The sequence below is a fragment of the Trichosurus vulpecula genome, chromosome 8, assembly GCF_011100635.1.
Source record: "Trichosurus vulpecula isolate mTriVul1 chromosome 8, mTriVul1.pri, whole genome shotgun sequence".
Lineage (NCBI taxonomy): Eukaryota > Metazoa > Chordata > Mammalia > Diprotodontia > Phalangeridae > Trichosurus > Trichosurus vulpecula.
This window is the reverse complement of record NC_050580.1, coordinates 138,690,242-138,714,679: the sequence shown is the minus strand read 5'-3', so window position 1 is coordinate 138,714,679 and position 24,438 is coordinate 138,690,242. Positions and strand designations below refer to the sequence as shown.

At 34.8% G+C, this 24,438-nt stretch overlaps 1 protein-coding gene across 1 annotated transcript in view; it reads right to left on the bottom strand.

The window, feature by feature from the left end:
- Positions 1–333: 333 nt before the first annotated feature.
- Positions 334–24,438, bottom strand: part of ASB7 (ankyrin repeat and SOCS box containing 7) — a 36,725-nt gene continuing 12,620 nt past the window's right edge. The window contains exons 4-5 of the mRNA XM_036736792.1: positions 14,580–15,185; positions 334–3,838 (exon numbers count right to left, since the gene is read on the bottom strand). Of these exons, the coding sequence (XP_036592687.1) occupies positions 3,699–3,838; positions 14,580–15,185 (746 nt within the window). The 3' untranslated portion in view covers positions 334–3,698. The remainder of the gene's footprint in view (positions 3,839–14,579; positions 15,186–24,438) is intronic.

Below are 24,438 nucleotides of genomic sequence, written 5' to 3'. Positions count from 1 at the left end.
TTAAGCAACGTGTGAGCCAAACCTCATCTCCTTTCTGTAAGGCACACATAATACCAGTGGTTGAATTTTCCCCCAAAAGTTTGGTGCCATGTCAACTTTGGTTAAGTATATGAATGTATTTTGACTTTTGGAGATTGCAAATTTCTGGTTTTGAGAGTCATGGCTGGATGATGAAGTTCATTTAAACAAGACTTTAATATCTGATGACTTTATCTACATTAGCAGTGGCTTCTAATATCATGGTTTGACATAATTCCTGGTCAGTCAAAATGCTGATACATGAAAAATGGTTCACTTTTTCTTCATAAAACAGCTGGAAATTAAAATGTTAAAACAAACTAGAAATAAACAGGACAAGGCTCCAATATTTTTTAAACCAGGTTTAAGATTTTTTTTAAATTCAAATTGACCCAAACAAAACTTACATTACAAAGGAAGAACAAAATACATTATGATATAACACACAAGGAGTTACATGGAAGCTAAATTTGTGGGCAAATTGGAAGTTGTTCTTATCTCAATCACATTTTGGGCTAGTGAGCAACTTTGCAGAAAAGTTAGGATTTCAATTTCCTCATGGTCCACTCTGGTAATCAAACTACACATTCTCTTCTCTCTCAGGGTGTGTATGAGAAATGAATCATGCTCCTCTTTGTCCAGATGTGCACTTCTGCTACTGCCAACTCTAGCCAGAACACTTAAATTCTTTAGCTGAAGTGCTGTTCCAAGCATGAGTGATAATGAATTAAAAACCAAAACAGTCAAAAGCCTTTCAAACTAACGAGTATGGACTATAACGTAGTAAATAGTTTAGAAATATGGGAATTAAATAATCTAAAAAACACTCTTACTCTGCTGTACATTTATAAACACAAATATTTACAAAACACTCTGCTTAGTTTTAAAGGATGAGGTTTGCAGTTCATTAATGATCATAATCTTTTACTCGCCTGCGTCTTTGGTGTATTTGCCAAATATATTTTTTAAAGGTTTAGTAATAAGTTAAATAAAGTAGTTTAAAAGAAAACTATGAGGATCAATGAAAATTATAATATGGTCTCAACTTTTTGTAGTCAAGATTTTCTGGTATAATCAAATCAGTTTGTTTTCTAAAAATCCTTGTTCTTTCTATCCAAATTGTGACAACAGAATGGCTCCATGTAAATCAAATTCAAATACAGACTAGCATTTTAATCAATAAATTTGACCAATTACCTAGACAAATTTTAGATACTGTTAAATGTGATATATGATTGGGATTTTATTAACAACAACAAAATAAAGTATTCTTTTTAAGTTACCAGAATAATCAAATTTCAAACAATAAATAATGGAATTATACAATTCTTCATTAAATAGAAATTTCATTTCCAGGAAGACCTCTCATAATTTTTCTGAAGTCACAGCAGCAACACAGAACAAAGAATTTACCTTAATCTGATTTGTTTATCTGGAACTCCCTGACTAAAACTCAGTGTCAGCTTAGAAAATACTGATGTAACTTTTGAATGAAAATGGGGGAAAAAAGTTTTAAACTAAATTAATAAATTAACAATTATGGGGGAAAAATCGTATATTTAAGATAACTAAATTACTGCTCTGGAATGCCAAAAAATTAAAGAGTGCAAGGCTCCCATGCCATTCTACCCTCACCTCGTCATACCTAGGTGCTGCAATTTCCTCAGATTATAGGACTAGACACTGTGACATACACGGAGAGGAACCAGGTGGACTCAGACAATGCAAGTGTCCCTATTTGACCCTTATTAATCCCTGACCTGGGAATCACCTAATGGAATGAGAAGGCAGTTAATTTCAGACTCCTCCTTTATTTAGTACGTGACCTCTCTTTGGAGACCATTTTTGGGAGGCATACAACTTTTTCAGTACAAAAAGCACAGACCAACTCAAATCCCACTATGCCCAAGTGATAACTCTTCAGTCATTACTGAATTAGGCCACTTTTTAACGGGTGTCCTGAAATTGAAAAGCTTTATGAATCATATTATCAATTTCTTCTTTCTACAGGTCTCCATTTTTGAAAACCTGCTCACTGCCTAGGCACAATAGAGTAAGATAATCCTCACTGCCATTGGATATTGTGCATTCACACTAACATTAAGCTTTGTGCTTAAGCTACTACTTCTGGCTCTAGAGAGATAAAGCCAAAGTGGAGGCCTAATTCTGAATTTAGCTACATTTTTCAGTTAAACCATTTCCCTCACATTTTCTGATCTGAAACTAGCAATACAGAAAATAATAACTGCTTCAGCACCTAAGTTTCTGATAACAAACTCATTACCAGTACCTAAAACTGTGAAAAGTCTACAAAAACATTAAGAACAATGACATTCTGAAGCTAATATGATGCCAAAGCATGTGCAGAAAACATTTCCAAGGGCATCATCTCAGATCTTTATGGGTCCCAGAAATCTTGTCAACTGTTAAGACACTTCATCATGTCTTATCATGGTTACAGTGCAAATATGTGCCCGGTCAACTTAGAAAATAAAACCATTCAGGATAGTAATTTTCAAAATATAGGGGAAATTTTGTTACTGTATTATGAATTATGTGGATTTACTACATACGTACCCCACAGACATTTTATTATAATTTAATTGGAAAAAAAACTGAAACCACACCAAATTATTTAACTGTATTAAAGAAAAATGTTTTCATCAAATTCTGGACTATGTTTTTAAAGAGACCTACCAACATGAGTGTGAAATCTATGCTTGGAGTGAAATAAAAGTATGTATCCAGAAAAGATGTTAAAATGAAAACTTCAATCAATGTATTATGGTATGGCAATGCTAAATTAAAGTGGCATTCAGTTCCTACTTTCACGGACATATCTAAGCTGGCTATGGAATGATGAATGTTAAATAAAACAATGTAGAAAATACACCAGAAAGGTTATTGCACCGGAGGCACTGTTTTAGAAACAGAATAGATTAGCTTTATAAAGTTATTTTCTTTCCCATTAACTTTTTTTAAAGAACATATTCAACTAGAGACAAAGAGAAAGTGAGACACAATGTCTCTGTGTAGTGTACTACTGTTATTAAAAACCAAAGTTAAAAACACGAGCACACTAACAGAAAAGCCGAGGTACTAGATTTATGATATCTTAGCTATAGCAATTAGGAAAAGAACTGTATAAAACAGCCAATTTGTATTCATTAAAATGGAATGGGGTGACTGTATTTATTTTAAAATTTCTTATGGCATTTTCCAGCATATCCATGGACCCCCCTGGATAAAACTATACCTCCAAACCTCACTCAGCTTAATAACAACTGCTCAGCTGGTTTACAATACCATGCGTGCCAATGGAAACCATAAACATTCTGAAAAGGGTAAATTCTCCATTCCAAACCTGCACGCTTCATTTAAAAAAAAAAACCAACAACAATAACAACAAACACAACAATTTTCTAAATGCAATATTGTATAGAAAGCTTGGACCTTTTAAACTTGGACCAAGAAACCAAAATTAAGACCTTCTAGCATGTGGTATAAAAAAAAAATCCCTCCCCTACAGTGAAAAACAAACAAAAAACCCGAAAGTGTATACCTGCCTTCTGACTTCACAGCAAATCAGAAATTGCATAGGATATACTTTGTGCAAGGCAACAAGCCTTTTAAGTATCTGGTATATATCTCCTAATCTTGCTCATGATGTCCCACTGATATCAGATATCATCAAATTTGTGTTTTAAGTAGTCTTTCATGACCTTGGCAATTGGTAGTTCATCAAGTAGTTTTAGGTTTTGAAGGCCTATACATTGGCGAATTTTAATTCGGCACAGGTCCTGCAAGTTTCGGGGCTGCCCTAAAAAGAAAATTAGAAAAAGAAAGTTATAAAGCTAAAATCGCAAGATTTAACATGGCACTTCTGGTTTATCTAATAAGGAACAATTTTTCTAATGACTTTTACACAGTCTGTTTTTCTACTACTGATCAACTAACCATACAGAGGCAAAAGCTTAACTGTCTAGTAATTACCTAAAAATCTTATGAGCATTTTTTTCCATTTTCAAATTCTCCCTCCAAAATCAATCTCTCTCTCTCTCTCTCTCTTTCTCTCTCTCTCTCTCTCTCTCACACACACACACACCCACACACACCCACATACACCCACACACCCACACACCCAACAGAGACACAAACAGCAATATATATTTTCTACTGTTGCTCCTAGAACTTCAGTGCTAGGGCTGTGCTGCTCTAAGTGGTGAAATAGGTTCATTGTATCTAGCTGGCTCCAGAACTCCCAACAATACTTCGACCTGGTTGTCCTCTGCCATCATGTACTACAACCAAGAGCAACTTTCCTACCATCACCCATGCTTTTCAACTAGGGCTTAGGGAATGGTAATCAAATCAACACTATCACTGTTTCCAGAAAGGGTGAGTAAACTCACTATCCTGTAACTTCACTTACCATCCCTGTAACTTCCAGACCAAAACACCCTTCCTTAGCTACCACTTCCTAATATACGCTTAGTCCTCCATTAGAATGTAATCATCTTGAGGGAAGAAACTTTTAGTTCTGTATCCTCAGTGTTGAGCTTGGTGCCTGGTGCATGGTAAATGCTTAATTAAAGTGTTTTCATCAGTCATTTTCAGTAACTTCTTCAGTGGAGCACAGCAAAGGTTTCACTGTAAAATAATACAACCTCTATATTGGCAAAGTAAAAAAATCTTCCTTATGAAGGAACAGAGATACTTCATAGACTTCTTGGTCATTTTATTATTTAAGTGATCTTATGCTCTGATAAAATGCTTTCAATGATTTTTAAAATTAGCTAGTTTAGATGAAACGGCATTTGTTTACATTGTAAATCTAAAATGCAGTTTTTGTGAATGAACAATCTTCTCAGATAAAAGTCTCTGCTTTTAAACTAATTCATATAAAATTTGATCTTTATAATTCTATCAGGATAATGGTTAACCTATCCCTGAAAAGGCTTTGCCATTCTGTTGCTGTTATTATGATTAAAAATGTGTCAATATAATATGACATGATATGATAAAATACGTGTGTGTGTGTATATGTATATATACATATATATATGTGTGTGTATGTATGTGTATCTGAGTATGTGAATGTGTATACAACATACAGTGACATTTATCTATAATGATGAGTCACGACAAGAGTTTGAAATAGAGATTAATAAGGGGTAAATGTGTTAGTAATACTGTATATATTTCTACTGTAAAAATTGGTTAAGGCAGACCTCAACTTATGCATGCTCAGCTCACATAAAAATGGCTACCCAAGCACTGTTGACACCTGCCAATGTTTGGAATGTCTACCCTTTGCCTCCTCAACAATAAAGAACCCATTGTTGCCTGGGCTCTCAACCTACCCCCAGTGCTAATGCAAGGCTGACTCTGTGGTAGAAAGGAAAAAAAGCCCTGTTATGACTATCAGTGATATTTATTCAGTCCAAATACTTGGTCTTGTAAAGTAGTACTCTCTCCCTCTCTCACTCCAACCCCCAGCAGCCAAACCAGCTGTGTGTGGCCACAGGAACTATACAAACTCCATATAGTTATCTTCAATTATCGTTACATATCACCTTTATTAGGAGAATACTCTATCACTGTCATTTTCAATAAATGCTTACATAAATTTTTCCCTACCCAGCTAAAAGGATTCTTAAAATCTTCAATTCAAGGTTTACTGCTATATACAGATTATCTGCAATACCTGAAATAAATTGCAAACAGTAATAGAGTAGAAATTAATCCACAAAAGGGGAGATTAAAAACTCCCATTTTTTAAAAAAAATGCAATTTTAGAACCTAAACTATATTTCCTCTCACAGTATGAATCATTTCATTAGAGATGATCAAAGGCTACATTCAAGATTAGTTTATAGAAACTACTACAATAATATATTCAAAGAAGAAAAGGTGAGCTGGTCAAAAGCAAGATATATTGCTATGTATTCTGATGTAATTATGTTCCAGTTGATCTCTGCAAACATCTTTCTTTGCCTTCTCTATGAATATGTGCCTTCTAGGACTGAGTCTCAATAGTAAGATGAGTTAGCTTGCTCTTGGTTTCTTTCCCCCTTAGAAACTGAGTTAAGCCCTTTCTTACTGTTTGGAAATTAATCATTTTTGTTTAAATATCAGAATAACAAGAATGTTTCTTGATGAAGTGCTGGGTTTTTTTTTTGGTTTTGTTTTGTTTTGTTTTGCCACTTGTACAAAAAAAAAACCCCAAACTTCGTTTAAACTTAAACTTCCTTTAAATTAAAGGAAGGGCCAAAGCTGAAGAAATGAAATTATTCCAGGTATTCAGACAACTGTAAGGGTAATTTTGGAATCTTTAATCACCAAGGATACTTTTATAGAACAAGCTCCTTCCTAGGTAAAATGATTGTCCCCACCTTGGAATGTGTAGTCTCTGTCCATATAGTATGTAGTATTAACAATAACAATTTGCATTTTTATAGATCTCTGAGATTTAAAGGTATCTTAAATTAGGGCATTCTATATTTCCCTCCTTGACTTTTTTTGTAGATAGAGATGAGGAAACAAACAAAAGTTTATAGGATGTATCTCAGGTCACATAGTCATAGACATTAGGAATGAAAACTCTGAATGCCTTGCCTCTGAGTTGAATTTATTTGGCAAAATAATTTCCCCTTTTTATCCAACATAGCTTAAAAAATTTCCTTACAGCACTCTAATACAAAAGGACCACTTATATTCACAAGATTATAAGCCTCATAGGACCATAGACTTAGAGCTGGAAGGTACCTTGAAAATGATTAAGTCCAACTCTCTCATTTGACCAAAACATCAGAAAATGCATAAACAAAACAAGTACTCTGCAAAAAAAAACCAAAAAAAACCAAAACAACCCTCTTTTCTTACTGTTGTTACTGTTATTAGTGTACAAAGGAAAATCATCTACTATATTAACTTACAATAATATAAGACAGTGGTATCAAACTCACATAGAAATAGATTCCTTTGGGGGCATATTGACTTAGAAAAGCACAAATTAACATTATTTATGTTGTATTGTACTTTTGTTAAACACTGCCCAGTTACATTTTAATCTGGTTCTGGCTACACTGGGGAATTTTGCTTGTGTCACAAAGTGGACCTCCAAATTTGACACCTCTGCTCTAGGACATAAACTTCTACAAATTTGTAATAATACTTTAAAAATATTTTCACATCTTTCATCTCATTAAATCTTCATAAGAACTCTGTGGGGTCAGATTAGATAGGTTTTACTCTCATCTGAAGATGAAGAAACTGAGGTTCTGCAATGAAAGGATTTCTCTAAGGTCACAGAGCTAATTAATAGTTTTAACATTAGAATTATTAACATTACTAAACAGAATTAGGCAGGAATGTGAGTAAAAACATACAGAAAAAAATTATGGAAGAAAAACTGGCAATAGTTCATTCAGTCAGTCTATGTCTGAACGAACAGAGACTTAAAATGCTATCCCAACAAGTACACTTCAGAAACTTCTGTGTCTGAGTGCATTTGATTGCAATATTATTTAAAGATAAGAAATATTAATCATTGAATATATTGAAATTTACTAAGAAAATCCCAGGAGTTTCAAGAAACACTGTTCACCAACAGCAAGGCATGTTTATTAAGCACATAGTTTATTAAGCACATAGTAGACATTTAATAAATGTTGGTTGAATGAATTTACTACATACACAGAGTATGTAATTTTTTGACCCAGGGCTGTGGTGAATAAAAAAATGAGATAACATATGTAAAGGGCTTTACAAATCTTAAGGTGATTTATAAATGTTAGCTCTTATTATTACATTATTTATAAGTGTTTGAACCCAGAGGTGTGGGAGCTGCGGGCAGGGGAGAGTGAAACAGGAAAAAAGAGTAAAAGAAAATAAGGAAAGGGAAAAGCACAAATATAATTAGGTAACAGGCTTCTTCAGTATCCTAGAATTTCATTCTTATTCTAGTTTGGAAGAGCTCAAATGCCTATAAGACTTTAGAGGCAGAAATGAGCATGAAGAATGACTGCAAAAAGTGTAACTTAAGGATCACATCAATTATTGGATATATACAAAAACTGCAAGGTAATCATACTGAAGAATTTAAATATATTCTGTAACAATTCAAAGGGTTGCTAGCATTTTGATTTTGTAAGAAAACTATCATAATGGGTGGGTATAAAATAGAAGTAAATCAACTCTTATAGGTTCATTACAAACCATGACCATGACCATAATTTCTGGAATTAGAAATTCAAGTCCCCCCACTTTTGATATCCAAATTACAATATTTATAATTGGCTAAAGTTCTTAATTTAGATTAGAAACAATCTCAAAAGTACAGAAAGAGGACAAACATCTGTGATATATAACATTTTAAAAACTGAACCAAGAAAGGTTATGGAGTTTCTGTAATATGAATATAAAAGAAAACTGAACTCTTTACTTCATACAACCTCACTATTGTTAGTTCAAGGACCTTCACTGTAACATAACATCTGGAATAGCCTTCCTGTACCTCTTTGCTTTATCTCACCATCTCATTTTAAAATCCCACCACAAACATGTGTTTTTTCCCTTGTCTGTGACTTGGAATTCCCTTCTCATTTTGCTATTTTGAAACTCTATAATTTCACAGTAACTTAAAATAGTAAAACACCAGAGGTAGTATGAAACAAGTTAAACAAAATCATAACTATGGACAAAGGTAGCTTTTTATCGCTCTTTTTTATTCATAGGGGAATGCAGTGAAAAATCACTGGTTATCTAAAATCAACGCCTAACTTCAATATAATTAATCTTAAATCAGAACACAGTGTTGGCCATAATGAGACCTCTGTCTATAAATCACATTTTCCATAGGCAAATTATTAGACTTGTCTTATATTTTCAAGTTGCACTGAATGACCAACAAATCCCAATAATATGATACATTAAGAATGAAGTTTTTGAGCAAGTATAGAAAGTCACACAAAAGAATAAAAAGATTTAAGGGGAAATCATTTTTTCAATCTGAAATACTCTAAAATCTCATGTTTGATCCATGAGTCTATATTTCATTTCTTCTAAAAGTGATTTTTAAGACTCGACTGAAAAATCTAATGGGGGAATTTGCCTTGAAATATCTGGAGTTGCCTTTAATTTGTACAGTAAATCAAGGGTCCAACAGATAATCTTTCACCAAATAGTTCCAATGTAATGTTGCTTTGATAAATCCCTCTGGTTCTTTTAGCTGATATATCAAGGGAGAGTACTCAAAGGAATGCATGAGTTAATACATTTAAAAGCACTTGGTGTAATGGAGTTTTTGTGCAGTCTTCTAGTTCACATACCTGGCATTTTACTGTATTCGACAATACACAGCACAGACTAAGTTTCACTATCTTGAGTTTAAAAAAAGGAGTGTTGTGATTTTTATTGTTACTTTATGTTTGGTAAAAGGGAAGCTTGAAACGGTTATGCTTCTTCAATTTAAAAGAAGATATAGCTGTAATTAAAACAAAGTTAGAAGTTTAGAGTCACTGCTATCACTGTAAAATATTTTTTTAAGCACCTATGAATGATATTATACTGGGTGCTTTTCAGAATAAACTAGACAGATATTAGTCCCAAATAGGTAAGTTTGCAAAGAAAATATCCTATGACTTGTAACCCATTGAGGGTTTCTGGGACTTTAAAAAGTCCTACCATTTAACTGCTAACTTCTCTTCTACCAGTAACTTTTCTTTTAGGAAAAACATTAGCCTCAATCATTCATGCATAAGAGAAAAATAAAAGTAGGAGAGAATATTATTTATCTTTCATAAATTACAGGAAATCACAGGAAAATGCTACATCAATTAAGGTTCATTAAGATATTAAGAATAAGGCAACCAACCAGCATATAATGCCCATTTGAAGTGTATTTATTATCGACTGGCTGTACACAGTATTCAGATAAACAACAGATAACTATTTTCAGTACATTAAATAATAGAGTAACGAAAATAGCAGGAAAAGTAAGACAAACTTAAACTGAAATACTAGATCTGGCAAATAGGAGTCTCTTAATAAATACTTGTCAAAGGGACATACTTTGAAGCTTGACAGATATAAGGAAAAATAAAAGAAAGTGCTATTTTACATAGCAGGCCATAAATTTAAGGGCTTAGTACCCCCAGAAGCCAGTAATGGCAGGAAATATAAGTGGAGTCATAAGATCTTTGAGTTAAAAGATAACATCTAATCTTACCTCTTCATTTTACAGATGAGAAAACTGAGGTCTAGTGAGGTAAAGTGACTTGCCTAAATTCACATACCAAGGCCGTATAAAGGCAAAAACCAGAAACCTAGTCTGAAGCCAGAGTCCAGTGTCCTTTCCAACTCATCACACTTATGGTGTGATTAAATTTATGAATGACAGAGGCATAAAGAAAGAGCTACAGAGAAAAGATGAGATATTTAAAGCCAATGTCAAGGAAGACACTTATCTAGGTTTCCACAGAAAATCTCTGGAGGTTACCAAAGGCAATAACCTGATGGATCATGAGCTGCCCAGTATGGTCACTCCTATGCTTTTCATGTTTATAAAATGAAATCAAGAGGGTGCTTTGCTAAAGATGACTATTTTTGCTACATCAAAAAAAAGCTCATCTCAAAGACAGGATGTTGGATAACTGAGATTTCACTATAACTTTTTTTACTTCAATATGCTATAATCATACTTTTTCCTCTTCATATTTATCATCAAGAAACTCACAGACACAGAAACTAGACCTGGGATTTTGCTGGAATAAGAAACTACCAGTTGAGGAAACTTCCTCTACCAAATGCAAATGTCAGCATCAACTCTGCAACTTAAAATCTTAGAGAACTGCCTACAGCACTGAGAGGTTAAACGATTTTCCCTGGGTTAAAAAGCCAGTTGTGTGTCTTCTTGGCTGGCTCTCTATCCCATTATGCCACACTGCTTCTCAAGAGGTGATTAACAGATATTAAATTATTAAACACATAGTCACAAGAATTGTAAAGCAAGAAGAAAAGAGACCTTCATCCAAGTCCCTTAATTTTCAGTTGAGGAAATTGGGACCCATATATTGAAAAATAAGTCCCAGGTAAGAAGAAAGTTCCTATATACTCCAAAACCTTTATAGTAGCACTTTTTGAGATAGGAAAGCCACCAATTGGAGAAGAGCTAAATGATTTGTGAATGATAAATGTAATGGAATATTGTTGTGCCATAAGAAATGACAAATATGATGAATACAGAAAAGCATGGAAAGATCTACATGAACTGATGAAGTGAAGCAAGCAGAGCCAAGAAGATAATAATCACAATGACTACAACGATGTAAAGAGAAAGAACCACAAAAAAGTCAAAAGTGAACATTGCCAAAATTACAAAAAGCAAACATGTTTCTAAAGAAGAGATATGAGAAAATACCCATACTCCACCTCTTTGCCAAGGTAGGAGGTCTATGAGTGGTATGCTGCACACATTTTCAGACTTTTTTGATATATATTGATGAGTTGTGTCAATTTTTTTCTTTCTGTGTCTTATTTTTAAACACATTTGTCATATAGGATGTCTCTCTGTGAGGGGATGGGCTATTGGGGAAAATTTTGCTGATTTAAAAAAACAAAAGAAATTAATAAAAATTTAATTTTAACAAGTCCTAGGGTTCTATCCCCAAACTCCATCCATCAATTTGATGAATAAATATGATTTCAGGTTTCTTCCTCTTTGATATACTTTTCTAGAGAACTAGCGTAATTGACTCTAGTAGCTCTGATACTTAGCTGAACAATTTTTAGCTACTTATATTTGCTGAAAGTTTTTTTTAAAAAATGCTTAAACAAGTTTCTGTTTCTTCTAAACAAAATTTATCCTTGAGGCCAGAAATTCTTAAGGAGGTCCAAAGACTCTCAAGGGGTCCATGGATAGATCTTATGGGATCCATGAACTTAGGGAAAAAAAGGATATTTTCACTGATCTGTAACTGAAATTTGGCATTTTCTTCAATTATGAATTTCAAAGACAACATTCTGACAAGGGATACTTAGGCTTCAGATTGCCAAAGGGGTCCAGGACACAAAAAAAGTCGAGAACATTTGCTCCAGGCCATAGGGAGCTAGAGTTTTTAGGTACACATGGTCAGAAGCAATTTACCTTCCTAATTCTCCTTATTTTAACAGTAAAAATACCTGTTGAATGAGAGATAGTTGAAGGATATTATTAATAAATGGCAGTGTGTCTTTCTGGATTTGGTTTGCAAAGGTTAATTCAACAGAGTCTCAAAAATGTGATGTATGAAGAAATGTGACATGAAGGAAAAAAAAAGCAAATATTAAAAAAAAATAGAGTCCATAAAAGAATAAAATGAAAACTTTATAGGAGATATAGCACAGCACAATTCTAAGACTCTAGATCAGGTTAGTTTTATCTGTGACAATACCAAAGTCCTTATCAGTGCTGTAATGAAGACTGCTAGGAAAGTTGCTGAGAGAAGCAGGGTTTGAAATTTCACTCAATACCTTTTTTAACATCATAGCACTAGAGATGAAATGGTCAGGGTTAGACAGGAAGAAAGAAAAAGCTATATCATTGCAAACATATTATTCCAATCCTCTTCAAATTCTAGTTGAGCTCAAATTATTTTATCCAAATAATGACAATGAGGCAGACCAAAATGCCCTTCCTTATGTAGCTGGGCCAGTTTCATTTAATTTTACTGATATTAGCAATAACTTTAACATATGAGATCAAAACACCTTAAACTAACATTTTAAGTTAAAATTACATGTTATGACCAATCACAACATTTAATACCCCTAGGAGAGGGGTAGGGGAGGAGTGGGAATGAAGTGCTACAGTAAAAAGTACCTTTAAAAGTCAAGGTATAAACAGTAATATCTCTGAGCTACCTAAGCAGAGTGGGAGTTGGGTATGACAGGCATGGTGTGGTAGAAAGAGCAATGGGCTTAGAATTAGGAGATCTGGGTTTAAGAACTGGCTTTGCTACTTAATAGCTGTGTGACCTTGGGCAAATCACAACGTTTCTACACTTTAGCTTCCTCATCTGTAAAATGGGGATAATATACTATTAAATTCACAAAGTTGCTGTAAGGAAGATGATATGTAACTTTTGAATTACCATATAAACATAAGCTTTTCAGTCAATAGTTCTGTTGTACTACATGATTAGTAATAAAGGGGCTGGACAAGAGAAAGTGGATCCAAAGCAGACATCCCTATTAGGAAAAACAAAACTGTGTGCTATGCGATTTATTACATATATATATAGATCACACAGATTTTCCTGCAGAGAAGACAGCAAATAGCTAGGCATTCTAAGTATTAGTTCTTTGCTAGTGGCATAATATCATTAAAATATCCAAAGATGATTGGCAAAGCATGGTAATTACATTTCCTATAGAAAGGGAAGAAAGTCAAGATGGATACCACTTGCCTGAAATCAGTAGTAGAGGCAAGATTAGAACTCTAAATTTGATTTTATGTCTCATTTCTGAACCACATGTTGTATCTTTTCTGAAAAAGATACATCTAAATGATTAAGGAGTACAATAATGAATTCACTTATTGAAAAAACCTCTAATTTTTGCTGGAAAAGAAGTAACCATGAAACTGAAGACATCATGAAAACTGATTGAAAATATTTATACTTTAAAAATATCAAATAAACTAATGGAAAGAGCAACAGCAAGGAATGTTTCGTTTGACAGTGCATAGGGTTAAAATGTGATCCACAATGACTGTCGACTGAATAACTCAAATAAGTAGGATTGATTTTTATCACTGCACTAATCCAATGTTTCAATAAACCACTGAATTGTTTTGCAATCATTTAGCCCTGACTTTATTTTACATCCCCATAAAGAGTAAGCATAATATGTTTCAAGAAACTAAGAAACAAATAAATGAAAAAAACTTAGTGTAAATAGTACATACAGCAACAAAATGGTAAAACAAATGTTTTTCATCTGTAATTGCTAGGATGCACAAACTCATGAAATAACTAAATGTGAACTTGTAACATCACTGTTCCTTTAAATATAAGTTCACAATATACAAAACATAATAAACAAGTTTAAAAGATATCTTAATTAAGCATCACAGGCTGCAATATCACTATATCTAGAGAAAAATAATAAAACTCATGTTAATCCCAGCATCAATATCAAATCTATGGAGTCTGAAAAGATAAACCTTATGGCCAATGGGGATTGTTTTCCATTGTTCTAACATGAGCCTTTGTAATTTTCTTGATTCTCCTTCATCCTTCTCTTCCCCTTTCTATTGTACAACTATAGCCATCCCCAACATCAGTAGCAGCATCCATTCCCCTTTAATTTGTCACAGGATGTTTAATGTGATGTGAAGGTAACTTCCTTTGTATTTTGAATGAATAAAGCATTACTTACCAGTCAGGGCTGTTGTGAATGACTGATGCCTGATATTACATGAAGTTTGTAAATGCTTCAAATTCTTAAAAAAAAACACATGCAAAAGTAAAAACAACTGCAATAATACAATGACAATTATAATAAAATATATTACATACTTGTTACTTCTTGTAAGAAATCCAAACAGGGTCGACTATTTCCAGAAATACTTATTGAAACAGCCAATGGGGTCTGTCCTTCATAGTTCCTTGTGTTAGTGTCCGCTCCATAATTATATAACATTCGGGCACAAAGCACATCATCCCTAAGAGCAGACAAGTGTAATGGTGTTTGTCCATCTTCTAAACGACCCAAGTTTGTATCTGCCCCTCTCTGAAGGAACATGCGGCAATATGAGTGATTGCTTTTGATCACAGCATATCGTAACAGGAAACCATTTTGAATGTCGATATTGGCATTGTGATCCAGAAGGATTTTCACACAGCTTGACCTCTCTCGGATAATGGCTAGCTGAAGCGGTGTTGTACCTTTATCACTCAGTGGATCGACCTCAGCCTTGAACTCTAGCAGGAGTCTGACAAATGAGTCCCTACCATAGTGAGCGGCTACATGGAGGGGAGTCCAACCATCATTGCTTTTTGCATTGATAATGTCACTTCTGTATTCAGATTCTAACATCAAGCGTGCAATCCGGGCTCGACCATGCATGGCTGCATAATGAAGAGCAGTGAAGCCTCCAATTAAGTCCTTAACTGTGGGATCAGCTAAAGTTGAAACCAAAACAAAATATGTTAAAAAAAAAAAAAGCAGTAAGAGAAAAAACTACCCTAATGTACATTTTAGAACAAAATTTTAAATCAAAGTTTTTAAATGAACGTATAATATTCTTTTTATTAGTTAAATTAAAATGCATTTTAATGGAAAGCTAGCAAGTTTAACTTAATGGAATGGGGATGACAGATCACATAAGTGTTTGAAAAGGCATCCACAAAACATAGAGCTCCCTGATAGCCACATCCTTTTCTTCTGGTTATTTGAAACCAATTGCTTACATCTCTCTTTTGGCTATTCCAAACCTTCATCTCTAACATGTTTTCCCCTCATTTCAAACTTTTGTTTTATTTTCTCTTGTGCTGCTTCTTAGTCTTAAAAAGAAGCATGTGTAGCAACATCTGCTATTCTAAATTGCGGACGTACTGTGGTCTGGCAGATTGTGTTATTTTAGGGTGTATTAGGTAAAAGTTTCTCTGTGGTCTGTAGGATTTCCAAAGCATGTAAGATATATGTTTTTAAGTGATCTTGATAAAGCATGTTTTCATAAGATGAAAAGTCTGTTTTGAGTTATTATTTTTACAAGAACTTAGGAATTTACAAGAATGTAAGCAGCACATTGTGTGAAAAATTAGAAGAAACTTCAGTAGTGTATATATTCTCATTTTTGAAAATCTTACAAAACTCTTCCTAAATTGACTGACTTAATAAAACTAAGATAAATTATGACCCTGTGCACTCTTTACCTACTGCCATAGCCTGAGACTTTCATCACCTGCCCTAGAACCTTTCTTTAAACCAAAAGGCTGGATCAACAGCTGTTTGTGGCTCTGGTTCCACCAGAATTGCCTGACCAGCTGGCCAAACAAGGGCAATAGCTTCTGCTGTCATCAGACTAAGTAGGTCACTTTGCTGTGCTCATACTTCTATCAGGCTAGCATTTAAATGCAAAAAGCTAAATTTTTCAGTTCAAATGACTTATTAAAATGCTGTTTTATTCATACAAAAGAATTCTTAGTTTACCTTGTTTCATGGAAATACAAGGGGTAAAAAAAAGCATGAAATCTTTTTGAAAAATCATCAACCTTCAAAGTTGTGGAATTAAATATTCGTGTAATGATCAACAAAATGACAAAATAAAAAATACTATCAACGATGGACTCAAATGAATAAGGCAAGTAACGATATATAAAATATTGATATTTGGGAAAGTGAAAATTTTCAATTAAATACATAGTTGTTAACGAGAGCTATAAAACCACAAAGATTTCAAGACAGATTTATAAAAACATACACTGATTTCATTGGCATGAATACTCCCTTCACTGGCACAGGATGCACAAGTAAATTGTTGATGAGCTGTGGAAGTCAAAAAACTTAATCATGTGGTAGTCAACCTTCTCATGAGCAGTCTCTGAACTTAGCCAGTCTAGTCCTCTGACAACAGATACACAGGCTACCTCTAGGCTTGTATTCAAAGCCTTTCCAGCTTTGAAGACCTGACAAAGCCTGTACTGCACTGGCATAACTTTTGAGAAGCCAGGACTGTCTCCATGCCATGAAGAGGTATCAGAGTAAATCGTCAGGGGAAGTTAAAACATACAAAGACCAGAAACAAGAGCATGTGGTTTTTTTTTTCATCCACAGTGATAGCGAGAATATCATGGTCTGCCTTAGAGGTAAGTGACAAAACTGAGAAACTATGTGATTAAAAAATGAAGGCAATCAGATTTTTTTTTTAAAGTATTCTACTGCCACCTCCTGGTGCAAACAGTCATGAGCGGAGCAAACAATGTTCATGGTTTTTTTTTGGCGGGGGGGGGGCTTATTTTGCCCAGCAGAAATACTTCTACTCAGTCAAGTCTGTTTGACATATAAGTAAAGTGCAGCAATGAAGAAAGTGCTACTATGCTTGTCTAAAACAGATAAGCAGTAAGTAGTGAACTCTGAAGGATCTCCCCTCTATTCCTCTAAAAAGAAATGATCCTGCCAAGAAGTTGTCCATTTGTAACCTGTATCTGGACATGCCCCATGCCATCCTATTCATGAAAGTGTTGGATTTTTCCCTTTTCTCCAACTGCTAGTGTGGACAAATTTTAGCTAGATTGTAAAGTATTCTTTAGTGGCCCTTACTTCTACCCGGATTTGTTCCATTTATTAATAAAGTTAGAGGAATGATCCTATAACCGAAACTTGTTTCCTTGTGTGGGGTTTTTTTTCCTATGTTGGATGTTCCTTTTCTTTTCTCTTCCTTACACCTTGCCACTGAATTAACCTAGGTTAAACTCTAGATTTTCAACACATCAAAGAATCACAGAAGGAACCTTAACTTAGCAATCATCTAATTCAAGTCCCTTATTTTACATATGAGGAAAAGTCAACAACACAAACAGCAACATACAACGAAGCTAGTATCAAAGCCATAACTAATACCACAATCTCTTTTATTTCATCCCAGGACTTTTCCCATTATGTTATGCTTATACTATAAAAAAGAGTGGTTTCCTGAGAAATGTTGGATTTTTAAAAGACAGAAGGTATGTAGTTTGGTGGTTGTGTTTAAATGACAGTCTATTACAAACCCTTCAATCTCTAGGTTTTTATGTAAGGATGTATAGCATATATATATATATATCTAGATGTATTTATGCTGAAACTTTTTTTACTAGTTCATAACAACTCCAAAGTTTATGTCATGGATGCTAAATGACATATCTTGAATTTTTAGCTTCCACCAATATATTACATAAAAATAAAACTAATTAGTAAGTTACAGTGATATGTCTTAGTGGTTAATAAATCACTGCTGATGGTATATATAGCCAAATAAATGGTCACAGAGTCTACAGATTATATATTTATGTTTATATACCTAAGGTAAAAACATGAGCTTACTTATTTATAGGTATCTGTAAATATAGCTGTCTTAAAACCTGAATGTCACTAATAAGGTTAATGTCTATTAGTATCGATAGTACTTGAAGGCAAGAGAGGATGATAAGAAAAAAAGTGAGAGGGAAATGAAAAAAAAGGAAAAAAATGGAAGAAAAGAAAAAGGTGTAGTATACTGTCTTGCCCAAATCTACTACAGACACAAGAGTTCCTTCACTATGAAAGAAATCTAGGGGAACAGACTCAATGAACCACCAATGTCTAGGAACACCTAATGTTACTCAGAATTCCTATATAGTTATATGCATATGCGTGTGGGGGGGAGGGACATATCTGTGTGGAGAGCTATAAGGAGTTTAAATTTTTGTTCTTCACTTCTATTTGCAATTTAAAGGCTCCGCCGAGAGAATTCTATTTATGATAAATGCTTGCTGAATGAATTAACCAAATGAGAACAGAGATGTTTTTCCTAAATCTACTGTGTGATTTGCTTTGTATGCTTTTTTCAACTTTAATAGTTTTACTAAGTTTTCTTCCTTTTCCCATTCTACACAGACAACATAAAAACTATATACGTTTCTACTTCTGAAAATCACCACTGCCATTACTAAAGTTATATTCCTAATATGTTAATGTCTCAAAATGCCTAGTGTGCTCCGACAATTTTTTTGTTGTTGTTTAGTCATTCAGTCTGGTGCTTCATGACCTCATGGGCCCTAGCATCCCTTCTATCCTCCACTATCTCCTAAAGTCTGTCCTGCTCCTTGCTTCTATGACACTTTCTATCCATCTTACCCTTTGCTGTCCCCTTCTCCTTTCGCCTTCAATCTTTCCCAACAACAGGGTCTTTTCCTGTAAGTCCGATCTTCTCATTATGTGGTCAAAGTATTTAAGCTTCAGTTTCAGTATTTGTCCTTCCAAAGAATAGTCTGAATTAATTTTGTGGTCAAAGTATTTAAGCTTCAGTTTCAGTATTTGTCCTTCCAAAGAATAGTCTGAATTAATTTCAGTATAGACAGATTTAATTTCCTTGCTGTCCAAGGGACTACTAAAAATCTTTTCCAGCACTACCATTCGAAAGCATTGATTCTGCAGGCCTCAGCTTTTCTTGCAGCCCAACTCTGAAAGCCATACCTTACAAGTGGAAAAACCACAGCTTTGCCTATATGGACCTTTGTTGGCAAGGCAATGTCTCTGCGTTTTAGTCTGCTGTCCAGATTTGCCATAGCTTTCCTTCTTTTAATTTCATTGCTGCAGTCACTGTATCTTTGAGCCTAAGAATAGAAAATCTGACACTCTTCCATTTCTTCTCTATTTGCCAGGAAGTGATAAGCCAGTTGCCAAGATCTTAGGGTTTTCTTTTTTATGTTAAGCTTCAAGTCATCTTTTACACTCCTCTCTTTCATCCTCATCAAGAGGCTTCTTATTTCCTCTTCACTTTCTGCCATAAGGGTGGTATTATCTGTATATCTGAGGTTGATATTTGTCCCAGCAACCTTAATTACAACCTTTGATTCATCCAGCCTGGCACTTCACATAAGGTACTCTGCATATAAGTTAAATAAGGTGACAACATACAGCCTTGTCATATTCCTTTCCCAATCTCAAACAACCAGTTGTTCCATGGTTCGTTCTAACTGTTGCTTCTTGGCCTGCATATAGATTCCTCAAGAGACAAGATGATCCATCTCTTTGAGGACCTGCCACATATTGTTGTGGTCTACAGTCAAAGGCTGTAGTGTAGTTAATGAAGCAGAAGTAGATGCTATCTTTCTGGAACCCTTTTGCTTTCTCCATAATCCAGCAGATGGTGGCAATTTGGTGTCTAGTTCCTCTGCCTCTTCAAAAACCAGTCTGCACTTCTGGCAATTCTTGGTCCACATATTGCTGAATCTTAAGCATAACCTTGCTGGCATATAAGAGAAGCATAACTGTTTGATAATTTGAACATTCTTTGGCATTGTCTTTCTTTGGGACTGGGATGTAAACTGATTTTTTCCAATCCAGTGGCCACTCCTGTGTTTTCCAAATTTGCTGACATACTAAATGCAGCAATTTAACAGCATCATCTTTTAGGATTTTAAATAGCACAGCTGGAATTCCATCACCTCTACTAGCCTTATTGTTAATGTTTCCTAAGGCTCACTTGACTTAATTCTCCAGGATCAGTAACCACACCATGTTAGTTATTGATGATGTTAAGATCTTTTTTGTATAGTTCTTCTATATATTCTTGCCATCTCTTCTACCTCTGTTAAATCTCTACCAACGTTGTCTTTGTCATGCCCATTTTTACACAAAACATTCCCTTTAATTTTCTTAAGAGCTCTCTTGTTGGTCTCATTCTACTGTTTTCTTCTATTTCTTTGAATTGCTCCTTTAAGAAAACCTTATCTCTCCTTGCTATTCTCTGGAATTCTGCATTCAGTTGGGTATATCTTTCCTTTCCTTCTTTCCTCAGCTATTCGAAAAGCTTCATCAGACAGCCATTTTGCTTTCTTGCTCTTCTTTCTCTTTGGGATGTTTTTTGTTGTTGTTTCCTGTACAATATTGTAAACCTCTGTACATAGTTCACTTTTTGTCAGAGTTCTACGCTATGAGCTATCTGTCTTGGGTAACTCTGCATAATATAGCACTGAGCTACTACACAAGCTCCTATGCCACAACAAGGCAGTGATCCAGAAGAGGCATGCAATTTTTTTACCATATTTTAATTTTTGTGTGTGTATCTGTTGTTGTCCAATGATGGCAGTGCAAATATAGCTAATATGAATTATTTTGCTAAAAAACTTATGACTCAATGTACTTGAGTATTAAGGAATCATTTTAGAATAGAACCACAGAGCTTTAGCACTAGAAGCAAATATAAACCTTATTTAGTCTAAAACCTTACATTTAGAGATGAGGAAATTGAGGCTTAGAGGGGTTAAAGGATTGCCCAAGGTCACATATCTATTTGTGAAATCTGATGATCTTTTTTTCAGCCTTTATCCTTTTTGTCTTCTCCACAAGTTTTTGATATTGTTGATACAACACTCCTCCTTTTTGATAATTTTCTTTTTGGGGGATTTTATGATGCCCAACCTAGTTCTCCTGTCTGCTCCCTCTCAGTATCCTTTGCTGGGCCATCATTAGTATCTCACCCCTTTAACTATGGCTGTCCCTGTCCTGGCCCCTCTCCTCTTCTTTCTCTACCTTCTCTTTTGGTGATCTTATCAATTCCCAAGGTTCAGTTACCAGCTTTGCATAAGTGATTCTCAAAATCAATATTGGTCTCTTTATCACTAACTTCTTGATAGTTGCTATTCACAAGCATCATGAATTCAACATGTCCCAAATGAATCTCCATTGTCTAGCAACCCACCCCACTCTAATCCCCCCATTCACAAAAAAAAAAAAAAACAAACCTCAAACCAAAACTTCAAAACCATCTAAATCCTTTTCCTAACTTCCTATTACTACTGAGGTTACCACCATTCCTAGCACAGTGCCTGGTACATAATAGGCATTTAATAAATGTTTATTAATTGATTGATTCTTCAAATTATTCAGGTTTACAACCTAGGAATCACCCTCAAATCTTCCCTCTTTCTCATTTACTATATCGAATTACTTGCTATCAAAAATCTGTTGATTCTGCCTCCACAGCATCCCTCCCATCTGTTTTCTTCTCTCACAGTCACAAACTGAGTTCAAAATTAAAATAGTCTTTTTAAAAACCAGGTCTCACTGCATCACCTCTTGCTCAAAAAATTTCTGTGGCTTTTTACTGCCTCTATGATAAAATATAAACTACTCTGTTTGGCAGTTAAATCCCTTAACAGTTTGGCTCCAGCTTATCTTTCCAGACTTACTTCCCTTTCCAGATATTACTTCCCTTCGTGAATTCTATGTTCTTGCCAAACTAGTCGACTTGCCATTTCCTGAACTTGGCATTCCATCTCTTACCTGCCATGCCTTCTTACATGCTGTCTCATGTACCTGGAACACTCTCCCACTTCCCCTGTCTCCTAGAATCCTAAGCTTCCTTCAAGGCTCATCTCAGGTATCACCTCCCACAGGAAGCCTGTCCCAATCTCTCTGGTTATTAATACTCTCTCCCTTCTCAAATGACCTTGTGTTTACCTGTGTAAATACTTTATCCTTTAAACAGTTAAGAAGAATATAAGCTCTTGAAGGTCATTTTCATTTGGCCATCATATCTCCAGCATCTAGCACAGTGCTTCACAAGTAACTGATATTTAATTTTTGTTGAAATGAGAGAAGAATCCAGAACTGCTGATTTCAGTTCAGTGTTCTTTTAATTATATGACAGTGTTTCTCATCTAACGTTTAAAAAACAAACAAATCTCAATGCTATTAAATAACATGGATTTGGCTAAATAAATAAAAAGATGAGAAAGCACAAGAATTTTACATTTTAGAGAATCCTACCTGGCCACCTTATTTATTTATTTATTAGGAAAATGAGAGAATCTTCCTGGGATAGACAGTGTTTTTTCTTTATATTTAAAATCTTCCTCCTTCATTTTACTTCAGCTTTATTCATCCTAGTCCAACATTCAACTGAGGAGTGGTAGCAAATATTCATCTGCAGAGCCAGAACCTCTTAAATAATTAACATGCAGTTCCTAGCAGTTTTCAATTCAGGTACTTTCCTAAGGCCCACTGTGAGGTTACTTATGCAAACAGATAGGCGGGTTTACAATCGCTAGGAAAGAAAAGATGGGTCCTTTCCTTATGAGGGGGACACAGAGAAGATCTATGGTGCCTCAAGTTGTTAGTCTATTTTAATTGCCCTTGAATCAATCTGCTCTAGATCTAGAAAGATGCTGAAGGGCGGTTCGAGTCCAATCTCTTTCCAGGCCTAGGCCCATCCACCTTTCCACGTATCTAGAGTGCCATTACCAAGCAGTTCTGGATTCTAGTCATGGTGATCAAAGACCATCACAGCAACATTAATTTCAGCACTGACAAGATCACTTATATGTGGGAGAAGGCGGTTAGCAGGAAGAAAAAGGCAGATCTGTAGTAGAAAACAAGAGACAGGAAAGAGTAGGCTGGGGAAACATAGTTTCTCGTTTAAATCTATGGCTAAGGCATACACAATTCTTAAGAATAATCACATCTGATTGTAGCAGGCAATAGAAAGGGTAATAGTAGGACATAGGAGTATTACCTCAGAAGCTAAAGTATATAGGGAACATTTGTGTAGGTCCTCAATATGCCAGACTCTAAGGCATAGAACTTAAGGACGCCAATGATAAGAACATGTTCTAAAGAAAATGGACAACTCTACAAATCACAAAGAGGACAAGTAGTGGGAAAATATGATGACGGAATTATTAAGTCAAATATTAGTATAATTAGCATGGAAAGACTTTGAAGGATAAAGAAAGGATACAAGTTTACATTCTATAAAGTGCATTTCATATGCAGGCATGCAAAAGAGAAAGAGGAGAAGGAAAGAGGAGGGAAAGAGGAGGAGAGGGAGAGACAGAGAGAGAAAGAAAATAATAATACTAGTGGCAAAACCAGAATAGGAACCAATAGGCTATGGTTCCAGTAACAGAAAAGTGAGGTATAAGCAAGAGAGGTAGAGGGAGCAGTAAGACAATAAAAATGCACATGTAAAAACTGTATTGACAGTACACAACCAAATTTCTCAGTTTGTGGCAAGACTAAGTCAATGAATCTACCATTCCTGACCCTTAACCTCCATACCAAAGTCCGGAGATATATTAAAATTGAGAGAATGAGAAGCTCAGAAGAACTATTTTCATATACTTTCTGTGCCTCAGTTTTCTCATCTCTAAAACCAAGTGACTGAATTAAATTATCTTTTTGAGGCTGTTTTCAGAGACTTTTAACACTAACTTTTATTTCATTCATGATCACAGCCACATCAACAATAAGGTCCTCAAATAAAAAAAAAATTGTGCAAATGTCAGAAACAAAGTCTGGCTATACCATTACAGAATATGTTCTATAAATAAAAGTGGGTTATTCCTAATATGCATCTGGTACGCTGAAAAAAAATACATGTGTATGATGTGGCAAAAAGAGCTCTGGATTTAGAACCAAAAGACCCGGGTTTAAACGTCCATTATATAACTGCAGAATCCTGGACTTAACTTCCCAAGGTCTTCATCTGTAAAATTAGGGCTGTGGAAGCATATAAGACTAAGGCTTCTTTTTATGTTATTAAATATTAAGAAAATAATATTTAGACAAGTGTCCTAGTCTGAATAGAAAACCTTATCAATACTTATACAAAATTCCAAGGGCATAATACTCTATTCTGAAGCTCTTCATTTCTTTTGTATAATTGAGGGCAATCAAGTTCAGGGAAGG